The following is a 13,290-nucleotide window of genomic DNA, read 5'->3' as shown; positions in this document are numbered from 1 at the left end:
CAACATAACAAAGAAGCAAAGTCGTGAGTTTTGTTAAGACGTAGCATATGGTTATTTATGCGCTCAATATCATTATGCAAGAAAAATTCTTTAATTTTTTTAAATGAAATCCATTTCAATGCTGGTTCAGAAACAAGATGCCTAAAAACTTCTGAAGATATAGTAGTCCAAATATGAGACATGAGAATGAACAGACAAACAGACCAACAAGTTAAACATACAATTACTATATACAGCTCCCTTAAAAAGGGAGGTATAATACCTACACTGTTAGTGAATTTTAAAATGGATATCCCCAAAACCATAAATAATATTATCTTCACTCGGACAGTAAGAACAAGATAACGTTTCTTTGTTTACACCGTCAAGTAGTGTTCAACAACTGTATCTATATAGATTCCTACACTGCATCAAGTGTATTACGATATTTCTCCACTCGAGACAGTTAAATTTTATTATTTAAAGCACGAGGCTTAAAATTTAACTGTCTCAAGTGGAGAAATATCGTAATACACGAGTTATAGTGTCGGAATCTGTTTCTCTAATGATTTTTATCCTTCTTTTTCAAAGATTTTCAGAAACTTGTGTTCTTTATATGCGACGTCATCAGGCATTGCCGCCTTTTTTCATGGCGTCACAATAGGACAATTCAGAAGAAAAAAAAAACATTTAGATGTCATAATCAAATTTCGACTAATCATTTGCCGAGAACAGATTTTTCACTAGTGAGGAGAAATATTTTTCTCACACCGGTCAGGAAATGTGAAAATAGCACAAAAATTAGAGAAAGTATCATCAATGTCTGTGCATAGATGTTAAAGAGGAGTTACACTTACAAGAGACAATTACCATAAAAAGCTCAGTATGATAAGTCCCCATTCCCTTTTTGCAACAGGAATTCAGAAAAACCTTTTTGTCACTCAGTGAAATTCTTCAACTTTCAAGATCATGGTCGTTTAAAATGTTTATAGTTCAAAATGTTGAAAAGGATTCTAGAACACTGTTATGACTGTACAGATGCTAAATAAACACAAAATAAAAAAATAAAAAATATTGGAAAGTTTTTGTGTAAATTGTAAACAATTTCATTGTAAGTATGTAAAACATGTAGAAATCCGATCCATAATAAATATTGGGGAAAAAATACAACTTGATATTAGGTGTTAGCTTTTAGTAAATTACTGTTAAATTTATTCATGGCTTGAACGTGTGATGACCGTAGCCAAATTATCCGCCAGCAGCTGTCTGAAACACCAAATCCAATAAATAACTTCTTACGTAAAAATGTAGTTTATACATCATTATGCAATGCTATGAATAGAAATAAGAAATGTCTAATGAATTATATTACATTTTGATATTTATTAGTAAATATTTTTAATTGAATATTAGTATGGAACAGATAATCATTAAAGAATTTGAAAAGAAATAAAGGTGCCCTCTACTCTTTCAGAACATTTCGCAAAGTAAGCAAACATCACAAAATTCTTGCCTTAAGTACTTCAAAATTTGCACTGCTGCCCAGCAATTTGAGATTTGCAGTAAGACTATTGATTTTGCAAGCCCGAGTACGGTGCCACATATTGTAATATTGAAGTAGGTTCAATTATCTCCCCTATCATAATACGACCAAGATTATATTCCTTCATGTACATTGTCAGGTAGAGTTCTACAACTGTGTAAAGTGACCAACAGACAGATAGGTAGTCTGATTCCTAGATTTAAACCTCAAAAGCTTAGGTTGTTGGAAGGGGAGTTTAAAAAAGATAGAATGCCACTTACATTTTAAATCGTGTCAATGGTTTCACAAAAGTTGACACAAAATGCACAAAGGACAAAAGTAAAAATTATAAAATAGACAGAACAAGAATGTGTCCAAAGTACACAGATGCCCCACTCGCACTATCCTTTTCCATGTTCGATGGACTGTGAAATTGGGTAATAATCTAATTTGGCATTAAAATTAGAAAGATTATATCATAAGCAACAAGTGTACTAAGTTTCAAGTTGATTGGACTTCAGCTTCATCAAAAACTACCTTGACCAAAAACTTTAACCTGAATGGATGCACAGACGAACGGACAGACGAACGGAGCCACAGACCAGAAAACATAATGCCCCTCTACTTTCGTAGGTGGGGCATAAAAAACAGAGTGATTACTAGAAGGCACCCACAAAAACATGAAAGGCCAAAATAACAGTACACACTCTCACTCGGACCATAACCTGTGAGACTTACTAATTCTTCAGGATGCTCTTTTTTCTCATGAATGAGTTCTTCTATTTCTTCAAACTCATCGTCATCAAGATCTGCCCCTGACAGCCTGGCTGCCCTTGCCATAAAATAGGGCGGCAATTCTCCAAGTGCTGTCCCAGCACCCTGAAACATAAAGATATATTTTTTTAATCTCTCACTCTATAATATAAATTATCCAATAATTAGTACTTCTTGTATGGTGTGGTATAAAAAATATTCTTGCATTTTTGTGCCTGTCCCAAGTCAGGAGCCTCTGGCCTGTGTTAGTCTTGTATGATTTTTAATTTTAGTTCATTTATATATTTCGGGTTTAACATCCATTATCACTGAGCTAGTACACATTTTTGTTTAGAGGCCAGCTAAAGCATGCCATGGGTGCAGGATTTTTCTCTTTGTGTTGATGACCCATTGGTGGTCTTTGGTGAATATTGCTCTCAGGTTGGGTTGTTGTCTCTTTAACACATTCCCTATATCCATTCTCAATTTTATCTAAATATATATGATGAGTTTATTTATTTGCTATGATAGTTTAGGAGACAATATCATTTTCATAAAGGTTGAATATATGACATACCCACATAATAGCTTCAAGTCTGACTTTATTCATTATAGTCCATAATGATACTGTGCTGCCATCTGTAACACCTTCCGGACAAACAATTCTAAAAATACAAGATTACTTAAATTTAATCTAGTGTATGAAATAAGGGATCTATATACATTTATTCATATATGACATTATTTGTTAACACAGTTTAAAAATTAAATCTGTTCATCAATATATTTTATAAATTACATAAAATAGGCCGTTAGTTTTCCTCGTTTGAATTGTTTTACATTGTCATTTCGGGCCTTTGCAGTATGGGCATTGCTCATTGTTGAAGGCCGTACGGTGACCTATAGTTGTTAATTTCTGTATCATTTTGGTTTCTTGAGGAGAGTAGTCTTATTGTCAATCATACCACATCTTCTTTTTTATAATAAATATTTAAGAAACTATATGTCATACAACTAATAGGGAAAGAAACACAAGCAAATTAAAGAAAAATGCTATTTCAACATAAGAAATTTATTAAAAAAAATCCAGAAAATTATAAAATTCAGAATTGATTCCTATCATTCACAAAATAAAACAATTCAAACAGGAAAATTAATCTTCAAAATATTACTGAACACAAAACTTTGTTTTTGATGAAGTAGAAAAGTATCAAATGAAAAATAACTTTCCAACTACTTAAAGATACTGTTTATATTGGAAGGTTAAAAATTTAGGAAGATTAACACAATCATACTATTCCGTGAAATTTAAGAGTAAGCAAGTCTTTCAGAAACTTTAAATCAAAATTTTATAAAGCATTCACTGAATCCATTGATACATGTATCTTACTAAATTAAGAAATATGGGAAGTATTAGCAAACAAGAATGTGTCAATAGTACACGGAAACCCTATTAACACTATCATTTTCTATGTTCAGTGGACTGTGAAATTGGGGACAGAACTCTAATTTGGCATTAACATAAAAAAAGATCATATCATAGGGAACATGCTATAAGTTTCAAGTTGATTGGACTTCAACTTCATCAAAAACTACCTTGAACATAAACTTTAACCTGAAGCAGGATAGACAGACAAATAAACGACGCACAGACCTAAAAAGGTACTGCCCCTAGGTGGGGTATAAAAATTTTAAACACAACATTTTTAAATTAAAGAACCTTAGTGAGCGCGCTCACATACCCCACGTCCCCACATTGTCATTGGAGAAATAAAATAAGTATGAGAAAAAAAAATTGTATAAAAAAGAAAATTGAATCATAATTTCCTGTCGATATACACATCTACATAGTATGTCCTTATTATCTGAAAAGGTTTCATGAAATTCTGTTGTGTGGTTTCAGAGGAGTTGCGATGACAAACTGTTGCAGTAGTACATTAAAGTAAATAAGTTCAAAGGGGCGTAACTCCTGGAAAAAAATGAATCGTAATTTCCTGTCGATATGCACAACTATATAGTATGTCCTTATTATCTAAAAAGGTTTCGTGAAATTCTGTTGTGTGGTTTGAGAGGAGTTGCGATGACAAACTGTTGCAGTGGTACATTAAAGTAAATAAGTTCAAAGGGGCATAACTCCTAGAAAAAAAATTGAATCGCAATTTCCCGTCGATATGCACAACTACATAGTATGTCCTTATTATCTGAAAAGGTTTCATGAAATTCTGTTGTGTGGTTTGAGAGGAGTTGCGATGACAAAAGCTTGCAGTAGTATATTGATCAAATAATTTCAAAGGGGCGTAACTCCTGGAAAAAAAATTGAATTGTAATTTCCTGTCGATATGCACATCTACGTAGTATGTCCTTATTATCTACAAAGTTTCATGAAATTTTGTTGTGTGGTTTCAGAGGAGTTGCGATGACAAACTGTTGCAGTAGTACATTAAAGTAAATAAGTTCAAAGGGGCGTAACTCCTGGAAAAAAATGAATCGTAATTTCCTGTCGATATGCACAACTATATAGTATGTCCTTATTATCTAAAAAGGTTTCGTGAAATTCTGTTGTGTGGTTTGAGAGGAGTTGCGATGACAAACTGCTGCAGTGGTACATTAAAGTAAATAAGTTCAAAGGGGCATAACTCCTAGAAAAAAAATTGAATCGCAATTTCCCGTCGATATGCACAACTACATAGTATGTCCTTATTATCTGAAAAGGTTTCATGAAATTCTGTTGTGTGGTTTGAGAGGAGTTGCGATGACAAAAGCTTGCAGTAGTATATTGATCAAATAATTTCAAAGGGGCGTAACTCCTAGAAAAAAATTGAATCGTAATTTACTGTCGATATGCACATCTACGTAGTATGTCCTTATTATCTACAAAGTTTCATGAAATTTTGTTGTGTGGTTTCAGAGGAGTTGCGATGACAAACTGTTGCAGTAGTACATTAAAGTAAATAAGTTCAAAGGGGCGTAACTCCTGGAAAAAAATGAATCGTAATTTCCTGTCGATATGCACAACTATATAGTATGTCCTTATTATCTAAAAAGGTTTCGTGAAATTCTGTTGTGTGGTTTGAGAGGAGTTGCGATGACAAACTGTTGCAGTGGTACATTAAAGTAAATAAGTTCAAAGGGGCATAACTCCTAGAAAAAAAATTGAATCGCAATTTCCCGTCGATATGCACAACTACATAGTATGTCCTTATTATCTGAAAAGGTTTCATGAAATTCTGTTGTGTGGTTTGAGAGGAGTTGCGATGACAAAAGCTTGCAGTAGTATATTGATCAAATAATTTCAAAGGGGCGTAACTCCTAGAAAAAAAATTGAATCATAATTTACTGTCGATATGCACATCTACGTAGTATGTCCTTATTATCTACAAAGTTTCATGAAATTTTGTTGTGCGGTTTCAGAGGAGTTGCGATGACAAACTGTTGCAGTAGTACATTAAAGTAAATAAGTTCAAAGGGGCGTAACTCCTAGAAAAAAATGAATCGTAATTTCCTGTCGATATGCACAACTATATAGTATGTCCTTATTATCTAAAAAGGTTTCGTGAAATTCTGTTGTGTGGTTTGAGAGGAGTTGCGATGACAAACTGTTGCAGTGGTACATTAAAGTAAATAAGTTCAAAGGGGCATAACTCCTAGAAAAAAAATTGAATCGCAATTTCCCGTCGATATGCACAACTACATAGTATGTCCTTATTATCTGAAAAGGTTTCATGAAATTCTGTTGTGTGGTTTGAGAGGAGTTGCGATGACAAAAGCTTGCAGTAGTATATTGATCAAATAATTTCAAAGGGGCGTAACTCCTGGAAAAAAAATTGAATTGTAATTTCCTGTCGATATGCACATCTACGTAGTATGTCCTTATTATCTACAAAGTTTCATGAAATTTTGTTGTGTGGTTTCAGAGGAGTTGCGATGACAAACTGTTGCAGTAGTACATTAAAGTAAATAAGTTCAAAGGGGCGTAACTCCTGGAAAAAAATGAATCGTAATTTCCTGTCGATATGCACAACTATATAGTATGTCCTTATTATCTAAAAAGGTTTCGTGAAATTCTGTTGTGTGGTTTGAGAGGAGTTGCGATGACAAACTGCTGCAGTGGTACATTAAAGTAAATAAGTTCAAAGGGGCATAACTCCTAGAAAAAAAATTGAATCGCAATTTCCCGTCGATATGCACAACTACATAGTATGTCCTTATTATCTGAAAAGGTTTCATGAAATTCTGTTGTGTGGTTTGAGAGGAGTTGCGATGACAAAAGCTTGCAGTAGTATATTGATCAAATAATTTCAAAGGGGCGTAACTCCTAGAAAAAAATTGAATCGTAATTTACTGTCGATATGCACATCTACGTAGTATGTCCTTATTATCTACAAAGTTTCATGAAATTTTGTTGTGTGGTTTCAGAGGAGTTGCGATGACAAACTGTTGCAGTAGTACATTAAAGTAAATAAGTTCAAAGGGGCGTAACTCCTAGAAAAAAATGAATCGTAATTTCCTGTCGATATGCACAACTATATAGTATGTCCTTATTATCTAAAAAGGTTTCGTGAAATTCTGTTGTGTGGTTTGAGAGGAGTTGCGATGACAAACTGTTGCAGTGGTACATTAAAGTAAATAAGTTCAAAGGGGCATAACTCCTAGAAAAAAAATTGAATCGCAATTTCCCGTCGATATGCACAACTACATAGTATGTCCTTATTATCTGAAAAGGTTTCATGAAATTCTGTTGTGTGGTTTGAGAGGAGTTGCGATGACAAAAGCTTGCAGTAGTATATTGATCAAATAATTTCAAAGGGGCGTAACTCCTGGAAAAAAAATTGAATTGTAATTTCCTGTCGATATGCACATCTACGTAGTATGTCCTTATTATCTACAAAGTTTCATGAAATTTTGTTGTGTGGTTTCAGAGGAGTTGCGATGACAAACTGTTGCAGTAGTACATTAAAGTAAATAAGTTCAAAGGGGCGTAACTCCTGGAAAAAAATGAATCGTAATTTCCTGTCGATATGCACAACTATATAGTATGTCCTTATTATCTAAAAAGGTTTCGTGAAATTCTGTTGTGTGGTTTGAGAGGAGTTGCGATGACAAACTGCTGCAGTGGTACATTAAAGTAAATAAGTTCAAAGGGGCATAACTCCTAGAAAAAAAATTGAATCGCAATTTCCCGTCGATATGCACAACTACATAGTATGTCCTTATTATCTGAAAAGGTTTCATGAAATTCTGTTGTGTGGTTTGAGAGGAGTTGCGATGACAAAAGCTTGCAGTAGTATATTGATCAAATAATTTCAAAGGGGCGTAACTCCTAGAAAAAAATTGAATCGTAATTTACTGTCGATATGCACATCTACGTAGTATGTCCTTATTATCTACAAAGTTTCATGAAATTTTGTTGTGTGGTTTCAGAGGAGTTGCGATGACAAACTGTTGCAGTAGTACATTAAAGTAAATAAGTTCAAAGGGGCGTAACTCCTGGAAAAAAATGAATCGTAATTTCCTGTCGATATGCACAACTATATAGTATGTCCTTATTATCTAAAAAGGTTTCGTGAAATTCTGTTGTGTGGTTTGAGAGGAGTTGCGATGACAAACTGTTGCAGTGGTACATTAAAGTAAATAAGTTCAAAGGGGCATAACTCCTAGAAAAAAAATTGAATCGCAATTTCCCGTCGATATGCACAACTACATAGTATGTCCTTATTATCTGAAAAGGTTTCATGAAATTCTGTTGTGTGGTTTGAGAGGAGTTGCGATGACAAAAGCTTGCAGTAGTATATTGATCAAATAATTTCAAAGGGGCGTAACTCCTAGAAAAAAAATTGAATCATAATTTACTGTCGATATGCACATCTACGTAGTATGTCCTTATTATCTACAAAGTTTCATGAAATTTTGTTGTGCGGTTTCAGAGGAGTTGCGATGACAAACTGTTGCAGTAGTACATTAAAGTAAATAAGTTCAAAGGGGCGTAACTCCTAGAATAAAAATTGAATCGCAATTTCCCGTCAATATGCACAACTACATAGTATGTCCTTATTATCTGAAAAGGTTTCGTGAAATTCTGTTGTGTGGTTTGAGAGGAGTTGCGATGACAAACTGTTGCAGTAGTACATTAAAGTAAATAAGTTCAAAGGGGCGTAACTCCTAGAATAAAAATTGAATCGCAATTTCCCGTCAATATGCACAACTACATAGTATGTCCTTATTATCTGAAAAGGTTTCGTGAAATTCTGTTGTGTGGTTTGAGAGGAGTTGCGATGACAAGAAACAGGACTGACTGACGGACGGACGGACGGACGGGTCAAAAACATTATACCCTCCGCAACTTCGTTGCGTGGGATATAATAAACTTTATACATACTCTGTTGGATATGGTGGTTCTGGAAAGTTTGAAGATTTACATTCATAAGCTGCTAACGTTACTGCTGCAATATGTGGTCCCTGAAATAATACAAATTAAAGAACCTTAGTGAGCACGCTCACATACCCCAAGTCCCCACATTGTCATTGGAGAAATTAAATAAGTACAAGAAAAAAAAATGGTATAAGAAAAAATATTGAATAATAATTTCCTGTCAATATACACATCTACATAGTATGTCCTTATTATCTACAAAATTCCATGAAATTCTGTTGTGTGTTTTCAGAGGAGTTGATATGACAAACTGCTGCAGAAGTACATTGAAGCAAATAAGTTCAAAGGGGCGTAACTCCTAGAAATAAAATTAAATCGTAATTTCCCGTCGATATGCACAACTACATAGTATGTCCTTATTATCTGAAAAGGTTTCATGAAATTCTGTTGTGTAGTTTCAGAGGAGTTGCGATGACAAACTGTTGCAGTAGTACATTAAAGTAAATAAGTTCAAAGGGGCGTAACTCCTAGAAAAAAAATTGAATCGCAATTTCCCGTCGATATGCACAACTACATAGTATGTCCTTATTATCTGAAAAGGTTTCGTGAAATTCTGTTGTGTGGTTTGAGAGGAGTTGCGATGACAAACTGTTGTAGTAGTACATTAAAGTAAATAAGTTCAAAGGGGCGTAATTCCTAGAAAAAAAATTAAATCGCAATTTCCCGTCGATATGCACAACTACATAATATGTCCTTATTATCTGAAAAGGTTTCGTGAAATTCTGTTGTGTGGTTTGAGAGGAGTTGCGATGACAAGAAACAGGACTGACGGACGGACTGACGGACGGACTGACGGAAGGACGGGTCAAAAACATTATACCCTCCGCAACTTCTTTGCGTGGGGTATAATAACATTTAACATGGGATATTGTGTATATGGAGTTGTAGAGGATGGCATCTAAATTCCTGTAAAAATAAACTCTGAATCTAGAATTTCTGAAAAACACAAAGTAATCTTTTTAACAGACTTAGAGATAAGACAAAATATACAAGTTTACAAAACACAACAGAACTGCATGTAATCCTGGTCAATCACAAGATACTCAAAAAATGTTTGTAATCATGTGTTTCATGACAGACTAATGTTAATACACCTAGATAAAGTGCTCACCAGATATAATAGAAATGTATGTAATCCTGTCCCCAGACCTACAGATGATAGTACACCAAGATATACTCACCAGATATAATAGAAATGTATGTAATCCTGTCCCCAGACCTACAGATGATAGTACACCAAGATATACTCACCAGATATAATAGAAATGTATGTAATCCTGTCCCCAGACCTACAGATGATAGTACACCAAGATATACTCACCAGATATAATAGAAATGTATGTAATCCTGTCCCCAGACCTACAGATGATAGTACACCAAGATATACTCACCAGATATAATAGAAATGTATGTAATCCTGTCCCCAGACCTACAGATGATAGTACACCAAGACCTAACCAATATGCACACCATAATACATATTTCTCTATTTTTGCAACATACTGAAAAATGAGGACATAATATCATGGGTTATAAATTCTTATTGATTTCTTCTTAATAAATCTAATATTTCTTTTAACCCTTTCACCGATTGCTGCCCAGACAGAAGCTACTCTGAGACGATGGCTTCCCTGGCTACTATTGCTCAAGTGGGAGATCTTCATAATTAATGTCAATAAAAACTTGTTTGTAATTATTTGTGTATTTATTTCATTCACTAACACCATGTTCACAGTTTTATTCATGTTTTGATCATTTTTTCCTCATAAAATATTCAAATTTTCAAATTTTCGGCATTATATCTAGGTGAAATTCTCAAAATTCTGCTATTTGACCCCAAATCGTAATTTTTTAACCCAAAACGGCAAACTTTTGAAAAATTTTATGAGGCTGTACAAATTCCTCACACTGAACGATGTCCATCCCAAGTGTTTTGTACATAAAACGACATTTTATGTCAAACCAGGTGCTCCGCAGGGCGCAGCTTTATACGACCGCAGAGGTCGAACCCTGAACAGTTGGGGCAAGTATGGACAAAACATTCAAGCGTGATACAGCTCTGAATTTGGATTGTGATCAAATTTTTGACATTATATGTTTTTTTTTTACACAAAACAAATGTCAAGATTTTACAAATCAATTAAATAGTTGACACAGCATAGGTTTCTGACACAGAATGAATGTGGTCTAATGAACTTAAAAGGTTTTTTTTGCCTTTGAGCAATTCACTATGCTGTTGAATATTAATCCTCTCAAAAAAATGTTTGAAGAAATTTTCTTTTTATTTATGAAATCTGAAATGAGAAAAATTTAACCCCCCCCCCCTTTTTCACATCCCCGTTTCTCTTTTTCCAAAACTGATATCAATTCAAATTTCTAATGGAGTTTGCAACAATAACTACTCTTTTAAATACATCATAAGATATTAAAATGTAAAATAAAGTGCTTGTTATCACTGAATGGTAAAGATTGGTTGGTAGTAAAAGTGAATATACATTGTTTATTGTATAAAACAATAAAAAAAACTTCATCATCAACATTTTATATTGGCAAATTTCCAATGAAGTTATTTACATAAAGTTATTGGCAAATAAAAATAGAAAATGACATCATAGTCATGTCTGGCAAATGTCCAACATACATTATCTAAAAACATTTTAGATAAGATAAGGAAAAAAAGCTTCATCAACAACATTTTATATTGGCAAATTTCCAATGAAGTTATTTACATAAAGTTATTGGCAAATAAAAATAGAAAATGACATCATAGTCAAGTCTGGTAAATTTCCAACATATATTATCAACTACTATTCTATACAAAGAAAGATAACTCCAATTGAAAATTAATTGCTATTGCACAATATTGTGCAATTAGATATTTCTTGCTATTGTGCAATACTGTGCAATTGAAAAGGAGAAGGGGCTATAAGGGGCAAAATTGGCCTCAATTTCGAGAATTTTTCAAATTCTACTTATTCGTATGTGTATGGCTTTCTTTTTCCGTTACACATATTCATTTTATGAAAAAAATGTTTTTTTGTAGTTATGACGTCATAATGCCGTGTTTTGACAACACTTCACGTGCATATTTGTTGGCTTTTCACAATTTTTTACTCATTTTCACTAACTTTTTTTACGAAAAAAGTACCAGCGCATTCTTGCCCCAACGAAATATTTAATCAGAGCAATAATATCAACATAAAGCATCTTATGTTGAAATATTTCAGTGGGGCAAAGCTGCGCTCATACTGAATTTTAATTAAAAACTTGCTCAAAACCGGCATCAAAGTTCCAAAATTTTTCGTCCGTTTTTCATACATACCGTTATCGGAATAAGGTTGACCAGGAACAGTTGTATTTGTTTAACATATTATTAGTCAATGGTTGATAATAAAACAGTTTCATTATAGAAAGTAAATTATAAAGTGTTTTTCTTCATATTAAAGTACATAACATAGCCTCTCAAGTACAGCCTAGCCCTTGTCGTCTTATATTTATTGTAAGTGATTATGGAACTGACACACAGAATTTTACTTGTTTCTGTTGTTAAGAAGCTTTTTATAGTGGAATAGAAATCAGTGTATCATTCGTTAAATACTTGATATAAACAGACAGAATTAAAAAAACTTTCAATATTTAAACTTAACACGTAAAAAATTCCACAGCACAGCAGGGGAGTGTTTTTTTTTTTGTTCTTTGGTTGTGAGCCAGAAAAGGTCCATTTCTGTTGTTTTTTTTTTTGTTTTTTTTTTTTTTGCATTGGGAAGATCTTCTGGCTCTCTTCTACCTCTTCCCTTGAAATAGGTGGTTTAGACAGCAGAGGCACAAAACAAAAATGGCGTTGTTTTGTCGAAATGACAATAATAAATAGAGAGCCTCCCCGTGCTTAAGGTTTATGCTTTTATATTATACTAGATTATGAGCCTTCGGCTGTTGTCTGCTCTATGGTCGGGTTGTTATCGCTTTGACACATTCCCCATTTCCTTTCTCAATGTTATTATGAATGTAGATATATTAGAATGTGAGCTGTGTTATACATGTTTTTATGGTACGACAGCCTTAGTAGGACATCTCTGTAGGATGATAAGCTAGATGAATATAAGAACTACACGGACAATAACAGTTAAGGGCCAACTATTTAATATTCTAGGGAAGGAATTTTAAATTTATTGTTGTTAAACTCTACTTTCATCACTCATGATTTGGCTAGTGGTTAGTTGAAATCATTAGATGAGGAATGAAGAAGGAAAGAGGGTATTATTGATCATTTTAATATGTCGCTAAACATGCCTTTTTTCAACTCTTAGCAGGCAACCATATTTATATACGAAATACTCCTGTCCCCACCCCAACCGAAGTTATTAAATATCAGATGGTTTTCTCTTATTTAACACAACTTTAAATTGATGCTAATTTTTAACGCACAGTGACACATATTTCATGCAATTGCATATTCAGGAAAAACGAGATTAAACATCAGATATATATAATATAAAAACTAAGAGATGTGTTATTATTGATAATATGGCAACTATCCACCGGAGTTCAAGTAAGCAATTACAGGCAACCGTAAGGCCTTCAATAATGACAAAATCCGATACTGTTA

At 33.6% G+C, this 13,290-nt stretch overlaps 1 protein-coding gene across 2 annotated transcripts in view; it reads right to left on the bottom strand.

The window, feature by feature from the left end:
• Positions 1-13,290, bottom strand: part of LOC143059469 (uncharacterized) — a 52,317-nt gene that overhangs the window by 19,752 nt on the left and 19,275 nt on the right. For both annotated transcript variants that reach the window (XM_076232972.1, XM_076232971.1), the window contains exons 6-9: positions 10,076-10,186; positions 8,631-8,710; positions 2,832-2,919; positions 2,240-2,380 (exon numbers count right to left, since the gene is read on the bottom strand). In XM_076232972.1, the coding sequence (XP_076089087.1) occupies positions 2,240-2,380; positions 2,832-2,919; positions 8,631-8,710; positions 10,076-10,186 (420 nt within the window). The remainder of the gene's footprint in view (positions 1-2,239; positions 2,381-2,831; positions 2,920-8,630; positions 8,711-10,075; positions 10,187-13,290) is intronic.

This window comes from Mytilus galloprovincialis, chromosome 14 (assembly GCF_965363235.1).
Source record: "Mytilus galloprovincialis chromosome 14, xbMytGall1.hap1.1, whole genome shotgun sequence".
Classification (NCBI taxonomy): domain Eukaryota; kingdom Metazoa; phylum Mollusca; class Bivalvia; order Mytilida; family Mytilidae; genus Mytilus; species Mytilus galloprovincialis.
The sequence above is the reverse complement of the archived record's forward strand: the minus strand, read 5'-3'. Positions and strand labels throughout refer to the sequence as shown.